The sequence below is a fragment of the Staurois parvus genome, unplaced genomic scaffold (assembly GCF_062004578.1).
Source record: "Staurois parvus isolate SC_StPar_1 unplaced genomic scaffold, SC_StPar_1.0 ptg000021l, whole genome shotgun sequence".
In the NCBI taxonomy this organism is placed as follows: domain Eukaryota; kingdom Metazoa; phylum Chordata; class Amphibia; order Anura; family Ranidae; genus Staurois; species Staurois parvus.
The window spans coordinates 10,284,594-10,304,795 of record NW_028317817.1 but is presented as its reverse complement, the minus strand read 5'-3'; the positions used below and the strand labels follow the sequence as shown (position 1 = coordinate 10,304,795).

At 40.3% G+C, this 20,202-nt stretch overlaps 1 protein-coding gene across 1 annotated transcript in view; it reads right to left on the bottom strand.

Moving 5' to 3' along the window:
* Positions 1-878: 878 nt before the first annotated feature.
* NGLY1 (N-glycanase 1) overlaps positions 879-20,202 on the bottom strand; it is a 43,256-nt gene continuing 23,932 nt past the window's right edge. Inside the window, exons 10-12 of the mRNA XM_089690887.1 lie at positions 12,662-12,847; positions 11,129-11,306; positions 879-3,036 (exon numbers count right to left, since the gene is read on the bottom strand). Of these exons, the coding sequence (XP_089547013.1) occupies positions 2,864-3,036; positions 11,129-11,306; positions 12,662-12,847 (537 nt within the window). The 3' untranslated portion in view covers positions 879-2,863. The remainder of the gene's footprint in view (positions 3,037-11,128; positions 11,307-12,661; positions 12,848-20,202) is intronic.

The window sequence follows — 20,202 nt, the reverse complement described above, 5'->3', positions numbered from 1 at the left end:
ACACGCTATTGCTGCAAACGTCTAGGAAACACAAAATTTCTGTAAAAAACACACTAAAGTGAATTTTAGGGCAAACAAGCACAATAAATCATCCACATTTTTTGAAAAATATAAATAGATACCCATCATGTCAAACCTTAAGTTTGTTGGTGCCTATGAAATGGTGACAAACTTCAGTACCCTATATATTCTATAGGAGACGCTTCAAAAGCACCTACAGGTCATCATTTTAGTGTTATGGAGGAGGTCTTGTGCTCAAGTTATTGCTCTAACTCCGGCGTGTGCAGCGATATGTGACATGGGGGGATAGAGAGGGCACCGTTACCGGGGGCTGTGGAAGGAATCAGGTGGCATTGTAGCCACCCGACTGCATCCACCTGACACTTGTAAGAGAATCTGTGCTTTTAACATGCATGGCAGAGCAACAGGTTCATATTATGTTGCCCTCAGCAGCATGTTATATTTTTTTCTTCCCTCCCTGGCATTCGATTTCAGGAGACCAGGCCCTGTCTAAATACTGTTTTAGGATTTTATTCAGAACTTACATAGGGCTGATCACTCTCTACCAACCCTTTGTGATAGTACTGGTGCCTGAAGTTCCAATTGCTAGACACCAAAGCTGTCACATGGGAGGAAAGGGGAGAGAGTTACATTATCAACTATATCCAGATTTACTGGATAATTCTCTTTTCATCTCAATGGATTTTTAGGGAGTAAATGGAAGGTGCAGGGAGGAAAGAGGGGCACTTGAGTCAACCTCCAGATTCATAATAAAAGGTCTAGTCCATCCCAAACTGGAGCTAGCACCTTGGCAGACTAATTGGCACCCATATCTTGCAATGCCCACATGGGGCAAATAAAGAAGAAATTCTACACTCTGTAGAAATATAGACATTTATTTAAATATACAGACAGAACTATGTGCATATTCATCCAATGTATTGTGATATTGCATTCAGTATCCTATAATTCCAGGCTGGAGCCTAAATTATGGCTCTGAAAAACCAGTTTAAAAGACAGCAACTTTGAGTCTGTGACATCTTAGTTAAAATCTTTTTTTCCTTTGGACAGTATTTACAAATACCTTCTAAAGTATTTATTACTTTTTACATTAAAATACAAATTAAAGATCAACTAAGCAAGTTATTTCTGTCCAGCACTTCCAGCATGCTTCTCCCACCTCTTATGCTTGGAGATTTGGCAACCCCTGGAGAGAAACAGGTTAGCAAACACAAACAGGATGAAAAGGAAAATCTATCTGGACACAATACAAGACGAAGACAATCAGCAGGAGATCTGTAAACGTACTGCTACACCAAATAAACGTCTTTTTAAAATCAATTGGAATAAAACAAGATTTTTTTTTTTCTTTACTCACTGTAAAATCCCTTTCTCTGAGCTCATTGACAGACACAGCTCTTCATATTCTCAACCAAAGGGTTATAGCACCACCTACAGGAGTAGTGTGCTACTTCTGTAGGTGGTGCTATAACCCTATGGTCAAGAATATGAAGAGCTGTGTCCATCAATGGACAAAAGAGAAAATATGGTTTTGCTTAAAATAAAATATCCTTGGCAGATTTGTATTAAAATGTGTAAAATCAATACAAGAGAAATGAAATGTATATCTTCCTATTTTGTCAGTAAAATCCTGAACTCTTGTGTGAAACGCTGTGAATAGTATCCAGGTGCAGTAGAACATTTGCTTTTTGCAGTCCTACCATTTGTTTAGCTAGTAAAGCTACAGCCATAGTAAAATATCCTATCAATCTGCAGGGAAAGACCACTGCTTTCTGTTGTGTCCAATCCACCCACTGTTAGAGTTAAAGCTCTCCATTCAGCAGGGAGTGTGAGCTTTACTTAGTGGAGAGCTCTAGCTTAGACTGCTGCAGAGGGGTCACTGCTTCCACACACAGAACAGCAGTCCTTCTCTGCAGCATGAAGGCAGTAGCCAAGCTGTTTAACTTTCGGCGTTCCTTCTTTACCAGCTAAATAAATAGCAATACTGTCTGTGTTTACTATTCAATTTACAACATTTTATTGGAGAGTTCAATTGGGTTTTAAAGGAAACTTGATCTGACTGCCTACTAAAAATGCAAGTTGCCTGGCTGTCCCCATCTTCAATACTTTCTGAGTCACACACCTGGAACAAGGATACTCATCAGGAAAGTCATCAGAATGTACAGAAGCCACTGTGTCAGAATGACATTTGCAACTTAGAGGTCAGAAATAGCAGTACAGTACAAGTTTGCTTTATATTTCAATAGCCTTCATACGTGCAAGACGTGAACAAAATAAATATATCAGTCTATGTGGCTTGTAGCAACCAATGATACTCAAGCTGTCTTTTTTAATATTTTTACTGAAACAAAAGATGTATATGTGTGTATAATACACACACCTTATTGGTTGTGATGGACAACACCGCCACTTTCCAAAAAGACCCAATAGATTACATTAATAAAATGAGAGGATATCAGCAGTGGAAGAATTTGCCCATAACAACTAATCAGATGTTGACTGAATTTTTGTATAAACTGCAGTAGAGAAAGGAATGTAGATAACTGGTTGCTACAGGCAACGCAGACTTCCAGTTTCATGCATGAAGCCACAGTTTGTAATCATTTACCACAAGGCAGACATAGAAAACATAATCTGATGATAGAAAAGTACATTTTAAAACAGGTCAATGTAGTATATCTACTATATGCGCTTCTTGGGGAAAGTAACTTTGGAAAGATAATTTGCATAACTTGTACCTATAAAATCTCAAACACATTGCATACCTAAAATGTTTTAAAAATTAAAGTTTGCCAGTCAACAGGTCCCTTAATAATTAAAAACAAATGCTAATTAAAAATTTCTAGATGTCTTTAAAAGTCACAATAATTTCCATTGTCTTTTCTTTGTCAGTCAGGCTCTCCCGAAAAAGCTGTGTATGTTGCCATGCACCATTTCCCTCTCCGCCATATAATTCAGCTTCCAACACAACTTCTGATGCATTTAAAAACTCTGGGTAAGAATAGAGGTTTTTATCTGAGGGAAAAAAAAATATTAAAACTGTCATATAGCTGATTAAGCTGATTAAGAAATTATGAAGATTAAGCTAGGCATCCACAATGAACACTCTTTAAACTGTATTTGTTTTGCTGCCTCTCATAGAGGTTTTAGTAGTGCAGTTTCCAGACAGACTTCACTAAAGAATCTATATAAACAAAATCAGCACAGACCTAGTACATATAACCTACCAATATGCAAGCTGTACACCACAAGGCTAATTTCACAACACCTCCAAAAATGACACAAACAACAAAAAAGTGCAGTGCAATATTAAATGATAAATATATATATATATACAGATAAAAATATTAATAAAAAAGTCCAAACAGCCCATAGGTAGACAAAAGCCACTGGTGATAATAATCCGATGAATATGGACAGCCCACACAGAATGGAACGTGAAGAATCATGAATCATATAGTGGACTCCTTCTTGTGGGAAGAGAGATAGATCCCATCACCCAGAAAAAAAGCACTCTAGGCCTCTCACCTTATATACATGACCCCTGAACTAACAGGTAGGTCATACAGCACTTTCCCATGCGGGTAACTGATTTCCAGAGGCACCAATACCAGTCCAGGCAGGCAGATTGTCCGATATGCAATAAAACCAAATAAAAGCAAAAAACAGAAGAAATAGTGCTCTCTGCTAGGTTTAAAAATTTTAAATTAAAATAAAAAATCTCACTTACAATAATAGCACTTGCATCCAAGTGAAAGTAACAGTGCCAGTGTAAAACCAACATCCACAGCAGAATGAGATGGCTGCGCGTGACGTCAGCAAGCGCGACTCCTCCTCCTGTATGCCTTACGTCCTGGGTGGGACTTTGTCAGCGGGGATAGAGCTACACTTACACCCACATTTACATATACCTATCGCTGCCGCCATGGAAACCAGGATGCCAGAAATAAGTATAGAAATAATCCAACTTGGTTATTCAAAGATTTTCTCTAGCGGCAGAAACTGCTCAACAGAGAACAATTAAAAATGATATATCATTAAAATCTTGCCACAAAACCGGAAACCAGAAGTAGCATTAGGTGACCCCCAGGAAGCCAAAAATAGATAACTTTATCCATGGGGAATAAATTTAAAACTCATAAAAAAAATTATATATATATTAATAATAATAAGCCGATGAATATGGACAGCCCACACACAGAATGGAATATATATATATATATATATATATATATATATATATATATATATATATATATATATATATATATATAAATTATATTTTCCGCAGCCATCTCTTACAATAACTGATAGCAAAAAGACGTGCACAACAATAACCATTAACGGTCTGAAATAAAACAATTTAAATAAAATTCAACATTTAAGCCAGTGGGAGCGAGAACATTAATTTCATATATCCAGAATGATTCTCTAAGGCTTAATTGTCTAATGAAATTTCCTCCACTTCAGTGTTCATTAACTTTCTCAATACCTCAAAATCTCAAGCTTCTAGGATCTCTATAATAACATTGCCTGACATGTTTAGAAACACTGTGTTTTGAGACCTTTCTTAATATTGTTAACATGTTCTCCTAATCTAATATGCAATGATCTCGATGTCCTCCTTATATATTGCCACAATCACATTCCAGCATATAAACTACTCCCTGTGTGCTACATGTAATCAAATCGTGTATTTTGTAATTCTTTCCTGTGACCGTGGATACAAATTCCTTTCATTTTTTATTATTTTTAGAATGTTTGCAAGCCATGCAATGTCCACAGGCATAAAACCCAGGCAAAAAAAGAGAATAACCTATTCTGTTTATGTACAGGGGGGATATTGACCACCCCTGGTGCTATAATATTTCTGAACCACTTGCTGACCGCAGATAGTCGAATGACGGCTTCACTGCGGCCGGCCAGTTCTGGGAGGGCATCATACGACGTCCTCCCAGAACGCACTCTCCCACGCGCCCCCGGGGGCGTGCACCTGGCGATTTCCGTGATCAGCTGTGTCCAATGACACACCAGATCATCAGCGTGAGGAAAGTACTGCCGATAGCCGGCAATTGTCAGAAGAGGGATCTGCACTGATGATCAGTGCCCTGATGATCGGTGCCCAGCAGTGCCACCCACCTGTGACCAGCAGTGCCACCCATCAGTGCTGCCAGTGCCCAGCAATGCCACCAGTCAGTGCCACTCATCAGGGCCACCTATCAGTGCCCATCATTGTTGCATATCAGTGCCCATCATTGTTGCATATCAGTGCCAGCTCATCAGTGCTGCCTATCAATGCAACCTCATCAACGCACATCACTGAAGGAGAAAAATTACCTGTTTGCAAAATTTTATAATAGAAACAAAGAAAAAAAAATTTTTTTTTCCAAAATTTTTGCTCCTTTTTTGTTTATAGCACAAAAAATAAAAAACACCTAGCGGTGATTACATACCACCAAAAGAAAGCTCTATTTGTGTGAAAAAAATTATGTTTTCATATGGGTACAATGTTGCATGACCGCGCAATTGTCACTCAAAGTGCAACAGCGCTGAAAGCTGAAGATTGGCCTTGGCAGGAAGGGGGTATAAGTACCTGGTAGGCAAGTGGTTAAAGAAGGGGCCTTCCTATAAATAAACTGAGGACGTGTAGGAAGGACAGGGCCCAACACTACCTTTTTCAATATACCCCAATGCTTAGTAACACTCTTCTCCAATTTTTTATATTGTACATTATCTAAAATAATATTGAACTCACTGGAGACCGTACTTCTAGATATTTGGGAATTGGAGACTACAAGACTCCTATCCATAGCCCTGACCCCATCTATCTCATTATCAATAGCTAATTTGGGATAACCCTATTGTTGAAATCTAGTGGCCAAAACCTGGGATTGTGATTAAAAAAAAAATCATCCACCGATGAACAATTACGTCTACGACGTATACACTGGCCCCCTGGAATATTACAAAGCCATGTCCTATGGTGGCAACTATCAAGGGCTATGTAACCATAGTGGGTTTAAAGTAATTTTGTGTCTTGAAGTGACCATTTTCTTTACAGACTTCAAGTTCTAGAAAGACCATTAAATTAGAATCAATATTCCAAGCCAAATATCGATTTTTATTATTACTATTCAATCTATGTATAAATGTTTTCAGACTGGCCATATCACCTTCCCAAATCATATAGAGGTCATCAATGTATCTCTTATAACATACTAATTGGGTAGGACTGTCACCAAACAGAGCTTCTTCCTGCCAGTGTGCCATAAAAAGGTTAGCAACACTGGGAGCAAACCAAGCACCCATAGATACTCCCCGTACTTTGTAAAAACTATTTCTTGTACAATCAACAATATTTTGTTACAAGACAGAACTCAAAACAATCCAATATATACTTCCTATGTTTCCTGGTCAGATCAGAACTCAAAAGGGCCAAATTAACAGAGGATAAAGAATCCTCATGGATAATAATTGTATATAATGAACTCACATCCGCTTTAACTAACATACTAGACAGAGTGCTCACTTAGAGACTCAAGGACCTATATGATATGCTTAGTATCCTTAAAAAATCTGAAGTGCCTGACACTAAAGGCTGCAGTAAAAAGTCAATATACTGGCCCAAACCGGCCAAAACAGAGTCAATGCCATTGACTATAGGCCTAACAGGGAAGCATTGAATATTTTTGTAAATTTTAGATTAAAAAAAAAAAATATGTAATTGGAGTCCTGCAAGATAAAAAGGGCCTAAGAAAAGGGCTTCTTTATTATTTAAAATCTTTTTCTTCTTACCGGCTATATTCAGCTTATGCAATTCTTATATTGAACTACAGGATTACTTCTCAAAACCTGGAACGTATCTCTATCTCCTAATACACGGTTCATCTCTTCCGTGTAATAGGATTTACTCAAAATTACTAAAATACCACCTTTATCTGCAGGACAGACAACAATATTGTTTTTATTTTCCAGTGCCTTAATTCCTCTTTTGACTGAGATGGGGTCCCTCACCCTTTTGATATTAAGGCCTTCCAAATCACTAACAACCATATTCCTGAAAACCTTAATATGCTTACTATTCACATTAGAAGGATTAAACGTGGACCTATTCCAAAGGTTGGAATGCCTCACCTCACAAGAGGGCTGTGCCCGATTACCTGAGTTAGACAGGAAATATTTTTTAATGTTAAGTGTTCTAACTTCTGGATATTAACCACTTCCATACCGGGCACTTTTACCCCCTTCCTGCCCAGGCCATTTTTCAGGTTTCAGCGCTCTCACACTTTGAATGACAATTGCGCGGTCATACAACATTGTACCCAAACTAAAATTTTATAATTTTCTTCACACAACTAGAGCTTTCTTTTGGTGGTATTTAATCACCGCTGGGGCTTTAATTTTTTGCGAAATTAACAAAAAAAAGACCGAAAATTTTGAAAAGAAAAAAAACCAAAAAAAACCACGGTTTTCTTTGTTTCTGTTATAAATGTTTGCAAATAAATAATTGTTCTTCATAAATTTAGGCCAAGATGTATTTGGCTACATGTCTTTGGTGAAAATAACCCAAATTAGGATGTATTTTTTAGTTTGTAGGAAAGTTATAGAGTTCACAAACTATGGTATAGATCGGAATATTGATCAATCCTGAAGTACTGACAGCCAATCTAATTTCTTGAGGTCCAAGAATGTCAGAACAGTACAAATATCCCACAAATGACCCCTTTTTGCAAAGTAGACAGTCCGACGTACTTCATAAGAGGAATGGCGAGTTTTTTGAAGTTTAATTTTTTTTGTAAATTTTTCAGAAAATGAAAAAAATTAAAAAAATGGTCACTATTTTTTTTTTTTTTATACTTACTGTCACCAGTGCAGTACAGCATCATCATATAACTGGCATGGCGGTGATCAGGGACACTGACTGGTGACAGTATGAAAAATATATTTTTTTTTTATTTTTAATTTTTTATTACATTTGTTTTCTTTTTTTTAAGATTTTTTTTTCATATTTTACTATGACTAAGTAGTACAATATTACCATAGTAACATTGTACTACTTTGGGGAAGTGATCAGTATTTTTTTACTTATTTATTTATTTTACACAATTTGCTTATAGCAAAGAATTACTTTGCTATAAGCAAGCGTTTACCTGAATGACATCGATTCATTCAGGGTTTTTTTTTTTTTTTTTTGTGCTTAGCTGCGATTTGGCCACAGCTAATCACATGACATGTGCATGTGATCGCTGTGACCATTCACAGCTAGACACTAGTATACAATGGATGGCATGAATGAAGCCATCCATTGTATACAACTGTCAAGTGACCTGCTGTGATTGGTCACAGCAGGTCCCATGGTACCGGCAACGGGGGCTGGTACTCAGATCTGTGATCGGCCGTGTCCGAGGTACATGGCCGGTGACAGATCACGCCGCTGCGCGGCTCTGCAAGTGCGCAAACTGCGCATGCCCAGGAGTACACCATATGGCGTCCACCCAGAAATCTAAAGCATTATTCCGGCCACCAAACAGCTATTGGCTGGGTGGCTAATGGTTAATATAAATCTGAAACTTATTCATATTCTGAATGGGAGCAAATTTGACACCTTTATCATGAACTCGCATTTCATCTTGAGTAAAAGACGTACCACTGAAATTACAGATACCAGTCTTTTTTTGCCTGTATCCTTCTCCCTGCCCTTCTTCCTCTCACTCTTGTTTTTTTCCTTTTGGCCACCTACAACCAGTGTTAAGAGTGGTCCCTCCCCCCTTGGGACTCGTTGTACTCCTAAAAAATCCTTACCGGACATTAGTCCCACATCATGCAATGGGGCAAATCTATTATTTGTGGGAACTTGATTCCCTGAACACTGAAAACCTCCCCTTCTAGAGAAAGATTGGCTAGGGGATCCAAAGGGTCCTCTTCCCAACAGGGAGGCCCATGATATATATTCCCCTGATGGGGAGGCCTATGGGGGGGCGAACTTGGGACCTCATATGACCATTGTTCCCATGTATCTGTGCCCTTAGACCCCAAAAAGGGGGGGGGGGGGGCTTATAGATGCCTCCTTTAGGCTTAGTTGAATGTATGCATACCTTTAGTGTACGGATTATGGTTAGGATAAGGGGAAGCATGGAAGGTAACAGGTGTCGGTGAACCTCCCATTGGTATAAATAATATAGGCATATCCTCCTGATTATCAGCAATATTATTCTGCCACTTATGTGGCTCATTTTTGTTGAAATCATCATAATTCCTTATCAGTTTCTTCTTCTTCTTACCCTGTGCATCCTTATCCCATTTAATGAGCTTAGCTTTACACTCCACTGATAATTTAATAAACTCCCGAGTATCCTGAAAACGGCTTAATATGATCTTTAAGGTCTTTTATCTGTGTCTCCAGTGACATCTACCTTTGCTTACGTTTGAGCAAAAAATTCATCAACTCCAATCCCTTCTGATTAAAAAATTCCCACCATTCATTCCAGGACTACTCATCAACTAATCCATCGTTTGGTGGCACATCCCACCTGAGATGTCTGGGCACTAATTTAGAGGGTATGTATTGCTCAAAAGATACAATATCCCACCATACTTTAGTCTATTTCTCAAACAAATGCCCTAGTTTTTTAAATGGATAAATTCATCCAGTCTATCCCCAGATTTCCCATCTGAGAAAACCTCACATAATTGGACCTCTCTCTGTTCCAAATATAGAAATAAATCCATGAATGCAGCTGATAGGAGTGAAATAAACAATGAAATGAAAGAATCTATATAAACAAATCAGCACAGACCTAGTACATATAACCTACTAATATGCAAGTTGTACACCACAAGGTATCATAATACTTCCAAAAATAACACAAACAACAAAAAAGTGCAGCGCAATAAAAAATGATAAAGATATACAGATAAAAATATATTAATAAAAAGTCAAAAACAGTTAGGTAGATGAAAGCCACCGGTGATAATTCGATGAATATGGATAGCCCACACACAATGGAACATGTGAAGAATCATGAATCGCATAGAGGACTCCTTCTTGTGGGAAGAGAGATAGATACCATCACCCAAAAAAAGCACTTTAGGTCTTTCACCTTATATACATGACTCCTGAACTAACAGGTAGAGTGCTTTTTCTGAGTGTTGGGATCTCTCTTCCCACAAGGAGACCATTATATGATTCTTCACATGTTCCATTGTGTGTGGGCTGTCCATATTCATCAGATTATCACCGGTGGCTTTTGTCTACAAAAGGACTGTTCGGACTTTTTATTGATATAGTAATATATTTTTATCTGTATATATTTATCATTTATAATTGTGCTGCATGTTTTTGTTGCTTGTGTTAGATTCTTTCACTGCATGGTCAATGTTTCCTTATCTAGCAAGTATTAAAATGGTATGCAGGTTGGCTAAATGATTCTTTATCTCTAGCAACTGCAGCTGTCCACAGAGCCATAAAGGAATGATCTGCTTGCATGCAGCTAATAAAAAAGGTAGCGCTCCAGGCAAATATAATCTTGGAATCTAAATCACATATACTGCATGTCCTAGCGAACAATCCAATTAGTTGTGCATTGCACATTGGGTTGTAGGCATCCCAATGTGCACAGTCCCAACAGCCTTCTCATCTGAATTTGTGTTAACTGATATGTGACTAAAGTTAAAAAGTACTGCAGAAGATTTCATTCTTTAGTCACCTGTTCTCCTTCAGCCTGCTGATTGGGCACTGCAGGGGCAGCAGCACACTGATAGGCTCATTCCTGTTCTCTTTATCCTGAAAGCAGATTTTTTGTGTTAGATTAGCATCATAGCAGAAGAGCTTTAATGGCTGATGCTGCTGACCCTCCCTCTGTGTGTGTTGTGTAACTATTTTGTTTAATGATTACATAACTATAATAACGAATACTGCTACTAGAATGAAGTATTTTTGTCCAGGTTGTGTCACAGATTGTGTTTGAACATATACTGACAAATATTAGATATAGCCACCTTGTCCTTTTTTTTTTAACACTTTTGGTAAAAACTGAATATGCAATACCCATCTCCTAATAATTAAGCATTCAACTTTTTCTGTACAAAAGAATCAGAGGAAAATTACCGGGATTAACATCCACGTGTGTTTCTGTAGAATACAGCTTCCAGTTTATTGTACCACTATGGAAAGTCTGGCTGCTAGTCCGGACACTTATACTCTCCACTCTTAGTCCAGATGATGCACACTCAACCTTCCAACCAATTTTGGCTGATGGAGTACCTTCCCTGCGAGCTAAATATACCTGAAAAACATTGAGCATTAAATAACAACTGCTCTATAATGAACAGATTTAAAGGATTTACAACTATACACAATATTTTTGCATTTGAAACCCCATACAATTCTCCCAAATAAGCCTGAGCAGACTAGTGCACCAAATTCAATCAACATGAGGACTTATGTAAAACAAATGGTGACTCCTGGCCAAAAAGGCAACATACTTTAACTCCTTCCTACCTGCAATCTGCATGAAGTCCCATACAGAGTTTATTTTACATTAACCTTTTAAACAATTACCAGCTGACACTTTGATAGACTTGGTCACTATCATTAGTGGCTATGTCAGCTTGGTCCCAGATCTGAAACATGTCAGACCCATCTATTTCTTTGCAGCTAGACTATATATCACCTCCCTTCTCCTGGGGGGGGGGGGGGGGGGGTGTCTGTATTCCATTGTTCATCAGAAAAGTCAAGCAGGGCTGAAACACTGCTTGGGATTTCAGTGCAACAAAGACCGTGTTGTCAGCTCACTACAGAAATTGTACACTCTGGATTTCTCTGTATAATCAAAAGGGTGTTTTTCTGTACATACATTTGCATGCATTTCAGAGATTTTGGTTTTTTTTTTTATTACCTTGCCAAGATGTGTACAGTACAAATACCTCCAAATGACCTCTTTTTTGGAAAGCAGACAGTCCAAGGTATTTAATAAGAGACTTGGTGAGTTTCTAGAAGTTGTCATTTTTTGAAAAATTAAGAAAATAAATAAAATGCACCTTTTTTACAAAGTTGTCATTTTAAAGTATTTTATTTTTGCACACAAAGCATAAGCATACTTACAATTACATCTCAAAACACATTCTGCTATGCCTTGCAAGTATGGGTATACCACGTGTGAGAATTTTACATAGCCTAGCTACGTAGAGAGGCCCAAAATCCAAGGAGCACTTTCAGGCTTTCTAGGGGCATACATTACACATCTAAATTCCTGATTACCGATCACCCTCATGTGAACAAGGCCTTATGGTGACACTAGGACTGGTTGCACTGGTGTGGTGACATTGTACTGCTGTGGCAATGATCTGGACAATGGCTGGCTGTCCTGTCTTACAGTGAAATCAGAAATTCCAGCCACCGTATATGATTATCACCACCACAGCAGTACAATGTCATCATACTGTCACCAGAACAGTGCAGTGTCACTATGATGACATTGTACTGTTGTGGCTTTTAAAGAGCAACACTGAGTGTTGCACTAGCATAGTGTCATCAGTAGAGCAGTCCGTGTCTCCAATCAGTAGACAGTGACATGGTACTGCTTGTAAAGAAAAGGTGACAAACTGAATGACAGCTCTATTGTATGCAGTGAACACTTACCATTTTCCAGTCATTTTCTACTTTTCTGTACATGGACTCATTTATCCAGGCTCCATTTTCCCAGCCAACAATCACTTCATTCCCATTTGAGACTCGTATGTACTGATCATCCACAATATTGTACTGCAGATGAAAACGTTTAGCAGCCTTTTCTTTTTCAGTGGGAACAAATGCCACGTTCTTGACCTAGTTACAAGACAAAGAAATCACAGCATTTACAACTTACAAATTGCTGACCGCATCCATCTGAACTTTGAATATACTCATAAGATTTGATGATCCTCAAACTTTTTTGTTGCATCTGTGAAACAATTTATTCCCTTTTTTATATGTCTGTACACCTAACATTTTTTAACAAAATTATCTTCAACCAAAAACTACACCTTGTATGATTCAATTAAATGTTTCGTCTATTTCTTCATCTGTAAGGTCATAAGTGATCCAAACACTGTCCTAGAAACAATGCTTGATCTACATTTAACCACTAGCCTACAGGGCACTCATATCCCCTTCCTGCCCAGGCCAATTTCCAGCTTTCAGCGCTGTTGCACTTTGAATGACAATTGTGCAGTCATGCAACACTGTACCCATATGAAATTTTTATAATTTTTTTGTGACAGATAGAGCTTTATTTTGGTGGTATTTAATCACCTCTGGGTTTTTTATATTTTTTCTTAAACCAAAAACCACTGAAAATTTTGAAAAAAAAAGTTTTAGTTTTTGTTATAAAAGTTTGTAAATAAGTGATTTTTCTCCTTCACTGATGTGCGCTAATGAGGCTTCAGCGATGGGAACGGATAGGCTGCACCGATGGACACTGATAGGTGGCACTGATGAGGAGGCACTGGTAGGTGGCACTGATGGGCATTGACAGGCATCACTGCTGGGCACTGAAAGGCAGCACTCATTTGGCACTGATAGGCGGCACTGACGGGTGACACTGAAAGGCAGCTCAGATGAGCACTATGTGGCACTGAAATGTGGCACTGATGGGCACTGGCAGGTGGCATGGATGAGCACTGATGGATACTGACAGGTGGCGCTGCTGGGGATACACAGATCATCAGGGCACACTGATCATCAGTGCTCTGATGATCTGTGTACATGTCCCCTCCGAGGAATGCCGATTACCAGCTCTCCTCTCGAGCGGTCAGCGTGACCGGCATTTCCCTGTTTACATGCGACCAGCTGTGATTGGACACAGCTGATCACATGACCAAGCCGTCATCTTCGGCTCTTTCCGTGGATCGGTGATCCGCTGTGTCCGAGGAAAATAGCGTACAGCCGATTGCTGCGCGCTCCGGGAGCCGCGCATGCGCGGTTAGAATGGAAGAACGTCATATGATGTCCTCCCAGAACGAGAGAACCGCCTTGCGTCCGTCATATTACTATATGGCGGGTGGGAGGCGGTTAAGATACTCAAAAACCAAGATGCTGCGCTTGTGTGGAAAATGCAAAAATTGATCGAATATCAACAAATATAGAAGTTTATTCTACTATGATATATTAACACAGTATAAATACAAATCATAATATATCAAGCATATACAGCGCGTCTTGATATATTATGATACATTTAAGATAAGATAGACTAAACGCTTTTAAAAAAGGTATGCTTTAATTACTTTTTTTTCCCAAAGGCCAAGTTTGCCTTTATAAAAAATAAAAAAACATTTTTGCAGAAAAAAAATGTGCATTTACTATTTTTTCCTGCAGGAACATTAAAGCATTGCACCCACAATCAATAGATGACAGGTGCAATGTAGGCTCCTGCAGATGTGTGTACATCTGTGTACATGCTTTCTGATTGAATGCTGGAGGACATGTCAGTGGGGTTTCTTTGTGATGTGCATTTAGGGAACCAGCTTCAAACAATAGAGCGCTGAGAAACCGGCCACTCACGTAAAACTTCTCAATAGAGGGCTTTACCACCTTTGTTAAAAACAAAGTTCATGACATCACATACAGTGAAGGAAATAAGTATTTTATCCCCTGCTGATTTTGAATGTTTGTCCACTCACAAAGAAATGATCAGTCTAAAAAAAAAAAAAAAATTGAATGGTAGGTGTATTGTAACACAGAGACAGAATAGCAACCAAAATTTCAAAAGAAATGCACGTCTAACAAAGTATGTACTGATTTGCATGTTCATGAGGGAAATAAGTGTTTGATCCCCTATCATTCAGCAGGATTTTTGGCTACCAGGTGTCTTTCATAAAAGGTAATAAGCTGAGATTAGGAGTCTCTTAAAGGGAGTGCTGCTAATCTCATTTTGTTACCTGTAGAAAAGGACACCTGTCCACAAGAGCAATCAGATTCTAAACTCTCCACCATGTCAAAGACCAAAGAGCTGTCCAAGGATGTCAGGGACAAGATTGTAGACCTACACAAGACTACGTCAACAAGGATTGAAATCCTGCAGTGCCCGCAAGGTCCCTCTGCTCAGGAAAGCACATGTCCAGGCCCGTCTTAAGTTCTCCCCTGCATCATTCAGATGTTCAGTGGCACACTGGTTGAAAGTGTTGTGATCAGATGAGACCAAAATCGAGCTCTTAAGCATCAACTCAACTCACCGTGTTTGCAGGAGGAGGAATGCTGCCTATGACCCCAAGAACACCATCCCAACTGTTAAACATGGTGGTGGAAGCATTCTGTTTTGGGGGTGTTTTTCTCCTAAGGGAACAGGACAACTGCACAGCATCAAAGGGACGATGGACGAGGCAATGTACTGTCAAATCTTGGGTGAGAACCTTCTTCCGTCAGCCAGGGCATTGAAAATGGGTCGTGGATGGGTGTTCCAGCATGACAATGACCCAAAACACATGGCCAAGGCAACAAAGGAGTGGCTCAAGAAGAAGCATATTAAGGTCCTGGAGTGGCCTAGCCAGTCTCCAGACCTTAATCCAATTGAAAATCTGTGCAGGGAGCTGAAAGTTCAGTTGCCAAACGTCAGCCACCAAACCTTAAAGACTTGGAGAGGATCTGCCAAGAGGAGTGGGCCAAAATCCCTCCTGAGATGTGTGCAAACCTGGTGGCCAACTACAGGAAATGTCTGACCTCTGTGATTGCCAGCAAGGGATTTGCCAGCAAGTACTAAGTCATGTTTTGTGAAGGGGATCAAATACTTATTTCCTTCATGAACATGTAAATCAGTGCATACTTTGTTAGACATGCATTTCTTTTGAATTTGTTGTTGCTATTCTGTCTCTCAGTGTTACAATACACCTACCATTCGATTTTTAGACTGTTCATTTCTTTGTGAGTGGGCAAACATTCAAAATCAGCAGGGGATCAAATACTTATTTGCTTCACTGTAGTTTTCCCTCGCTGGGGTTTTTCAGCATTTCTCAGCTACAAAATAAATATTCAAAAAGAAAAAAAGGAGGGGGTGCCAACTGAGTGTAGCATTAAAAGATATACACTTTATTAACAGCAATTAGCAACTCACACTGTACTGTATAACATTCAGATATCTGGTAGAGCAACTGTTACATGCCCCACTGGTGCACCTTCCCTCTTGTAGCAGTGTAGACAGTGTCCGCAGACACTTCCTAGAATACCACAATAAATCATCTTCTGGCCTCCATGTTTGGGTGATAGAAGCTGTACCCGAGAAGTTCCCCTTGGCAGAGTTTTAAGAAACTCTGTCAGTAGGAGATGTTCTGGATATACACTTTAGACACCCTAGCCTCTGGAGGCCTTAATGAAGAAATTGAGGTCAGCACTATACTTAAAATTTTTGGTCAGAGCCCCCCTTTAAGTTTTTATGTATTTATGTATGATTACCAGTGTTTTATTTATTCTCTTAGCAGTGCTATATTGGGAAGAATATTGTTGCTTACATTTTTAATTTATAATATGTTATGCAGCAAGTTCCTGTCATTCATGTGCATCATAATCATTCTCAGGGTGACCCATTATGGTTAGATAGGGGTTAATGAAGTCAGTTTGATCAATACATAGCAAGTACACAATAGAGCCTCTATTAGTGACTTGTTACATTTTTAGATATGCATTTCCTGTTTTTACTTTGCTTAATCGTGTTTAATGGTTCCGCTGAGCATTGTGGTTCTCCACAGCTGCTAGGTATAAACGACAACCCCTTCATGTCCTCATTGGCCTGAGAAAAGAGCAGGAACCCCTGAAACACATGGTCACGCCTACAGGAACATCCCAGTGTGATATTACTTCTGCTCCTGTACCCGTGTGCTCGAGGGTGGTTACCATCACTTCTAGTTTCGCTTCACAGCACTTACCATTCACCATAGAGAGTTGGCGGCTGCTACAAGTGCGGGGATGTAACAGTTGATGTACCAGACATGCGAATGTTATACAGTACACATTGAATTGCCAACTATTTTTTAATAAAGTGGATATCTTTTAATGCTACATGTAGCTGGCGCCCCCTCCTTTTCGGTTTGCTCATCATTACAAAGGTTGGCTGCGACAAGTGTTGGAAATATTTTTCATCAGTATTGTATAGACTTTCATTTCACTATTATGGACCTATGGTGTCTAATCTCCATGCGTCATTAACCCTTTATTGTTACAAAACAAATATCAGCCTCCTGGTTTACACATACAACGTTGCTGCTCTGGCCTCCCACTTCAGGCCCTTTGTCTCCTCCAAGCTGGCACACACTAGGTGCATGCCTTGCAGCTCCCTGCTGCACTGGCTCGCACCTGTCTCCTAGGTGGCACCCTCCTGACTCCTGGGTGGATACCTTCTCTGTCTACCAAAGTGGAGCCCTGGACCTTTGTCAGGTCTCTAAAAAAAAACATGCACATACCAGCCCAATTAGTAAGCTGGTTGTTCACAAAACCCAAGACTGAAAACTTCAAGATTTGAGATTTTATCCCTCCCAAGTCTCTATGAAGTCTCTAGGCTCCAGGTCTCAAATCTGGGTTTTACCATCTCAGTATTCCTGCCAAATGGTGTAAGTATTGGTGGGCAGGGACTACCATAAGTGGTTTACAGAATGCTGATTCTTAGCTTTAAAAGATATGTATATTTCACCCTTACACAGAAGGGTTGATTTACTAAAACTGGTGCACTCCGAACCCATTGCAGCTGTGCATGGTAGTCAGGCAGCTTCTAACTTCAGCTTGTTCACTTAAGCTTTGGCAATAAAACCTGGAAGCTGATTGGTTTCTATGCCGAGCTGCACCAGATTTTGCACTCCCCAGTTTTAGTAAAGGAATCACACAGTCATACTGGTGAGCCTCTTTCCACCTAATGTAGCAGCAAATAGAATAGCAGGCTGCCCAGCAAAGTAACAAATGCCAGGCATACCTGCAATGTGAAAAACCCTAATGATCACACAAAACATGACTAAAGTGTAGGAGTGTGTAATCTGAACTCAGACATGGCACACATGACCCAACAAAGCAAAAGAACAAGTGAAAAAGCAACTTTGGAGTGTGAATATCACTGCCAAAATGCCAACATTGGTAAACAAAAGCAAATAAATGAAAAAAAAAAAAAAAAAAAAAAAAAAAAACAAAACCCCACAACATTAAAAAAAGGGGAGGTCACCACACTGAAATAAGGTTGCAGATACTTTATGAAGTTTCTCATATAATTCCTTTGTACACTGCTCAACAAAAAAAATTAAAAGAACACTTTGAAAACACATCAGATCTCAATGGGGAAAAATATTCTGGATATCTATACTGATATGGACTGGATAATGTGTTAGGAATATAAGTATGCCCTATCATTTGATGGAAATGAAAATTATCAACCTACAGAGGACTGAATTCAGACACCCCAAAAATCAAAGTGAAAAAATGATGCAGCAGATTACTCCATTTAGCTGAAATTTCATTGCAGCAACTCAAAATGCTCCTCAGTAGTTTGTATGTCCTCCCACGTGCTTGTATGCATGCCTGACATCGGGGCATACTCCTAATGAGACGACGGATGGTGTCCTGGGGTATTTCCTCCCAGATCTGGACCGGGGCATCACTGAGCTCCTGGACAATCTGAGGTGCAACCTGGTGGCGTCGGATGGATTGAAACAGGATATCCCAGAGGTGTTCTATTGGATTTAGGTCAGGGGAACGTGGGGGCCATTCAATGGTATCAATTCCTTCATCCTCCAGGAACTGCCTGCATACTCTCACCACATGACGTCGGGCCTTGTCGTGCACCAGGAGCAACCCAGGACCCACTGCACCAGCGTAGGGTCTGACAATAGGTCCAAGGATTTTATCCCGATACCTAATGGCAGTCAGGGTGCCATTGTTTAGCCTGTAAAGGTCTGTGTGTCCCTCCATGGATGTGCCTCCCCAGACCATCACTGACCCACCACCAAAACGGTCATGCTGAACAATGTTACAGGCACCATAATGTTCTCCACGGCTTCTCCAGACCCTGTCACGTCTGTCACATGTGCTCAGGGTGAACCTGCTCTCATCTGTGAATAGCACAGGGCGCCAGTGGCGGACCTGCCAATTCTGGTGTTCAATGGCAATCAAGCTCTATGGTGCCAGGCAGTGAGCACAGGGCCCACTAGAGGACATCGGGTCCTCAGGCCACCATCATGAAGTCTGTTTCTGATTGTTTGGTCAGAGACATTCACAGCAGTGGGCTGCTGGAGGTCATTTTGTAGGACTCTGGAAGTGATCATCCTGTTCCTCCTTGCACAAAGGATCAGATACCAGTCCTGCGGATGGGTTAAGGACCGTCTATGGGTTAAGGACAGTCTACGGACCTGTCCAGCTCTCCTAGAGTACCTGCCTGTCTCTTGGAATCTCCTCCATGCTCTTGAGACTGTGCTGGGAGACACAGTAAACATTCTGGCAATGGCATGTATTGATGTGCCATCCTGGAAAAGTTGGACTGCCTGTACAACCTCTGTAGGGTCCAGGTATCACCTCATGCTACCAGTAGTGACATTGACCTTAGCCACATACAAAACTAGTGAAAAACAGAAAAGATGAGTAGGGAAAAAACTGTCAGTTGCCTCCACCTGTAAAAGCATTCCTGTTTTGGGGGTCATCCTATTGTTGCCCATCTAGTGCACATGTTGTTAATTTCATTAACACCAAAGCAGCTGAAACTGATTAAAGTTTGGATCCACCCAGATGTCTGGACTGACACCTGACTCAAATTCTCAGCGAGCTGCTGAGAGCCTGAGCCAACCGCTCCCTCCCCCTCCACAGCCCAGCGCTGACAGTCACTGCTCTCTGCTCAGAGCAGCAGACAGCACTGAGCATTTAGCAGTGTCCGATAGCTCTACTCTCAACCTTAAAGCGGCAGGAGACAGATGCGGCATCGGATCCACCTAGGCCAGTGGTCGGCAAGCCGCGGCTCACGAGCCACATGCGGCTCTTTACACACTTTAATGCGGCTCTTCTGTGTGCCGGGCGCCCGCTCCCCTCCCTCCTCTCGGGCGGCCGCCCCAAAAGTCAGGACTCTGCAGCTAGCCCAGCAATGGGCAAACTACGGCCCGGCGGACCTTTTAATCCGGCCCGTGGAGCGCGATCCAAAAAAAAAAAACAGCCAGGGCAGCGCGCTCAAATGCAATGATTGGCCA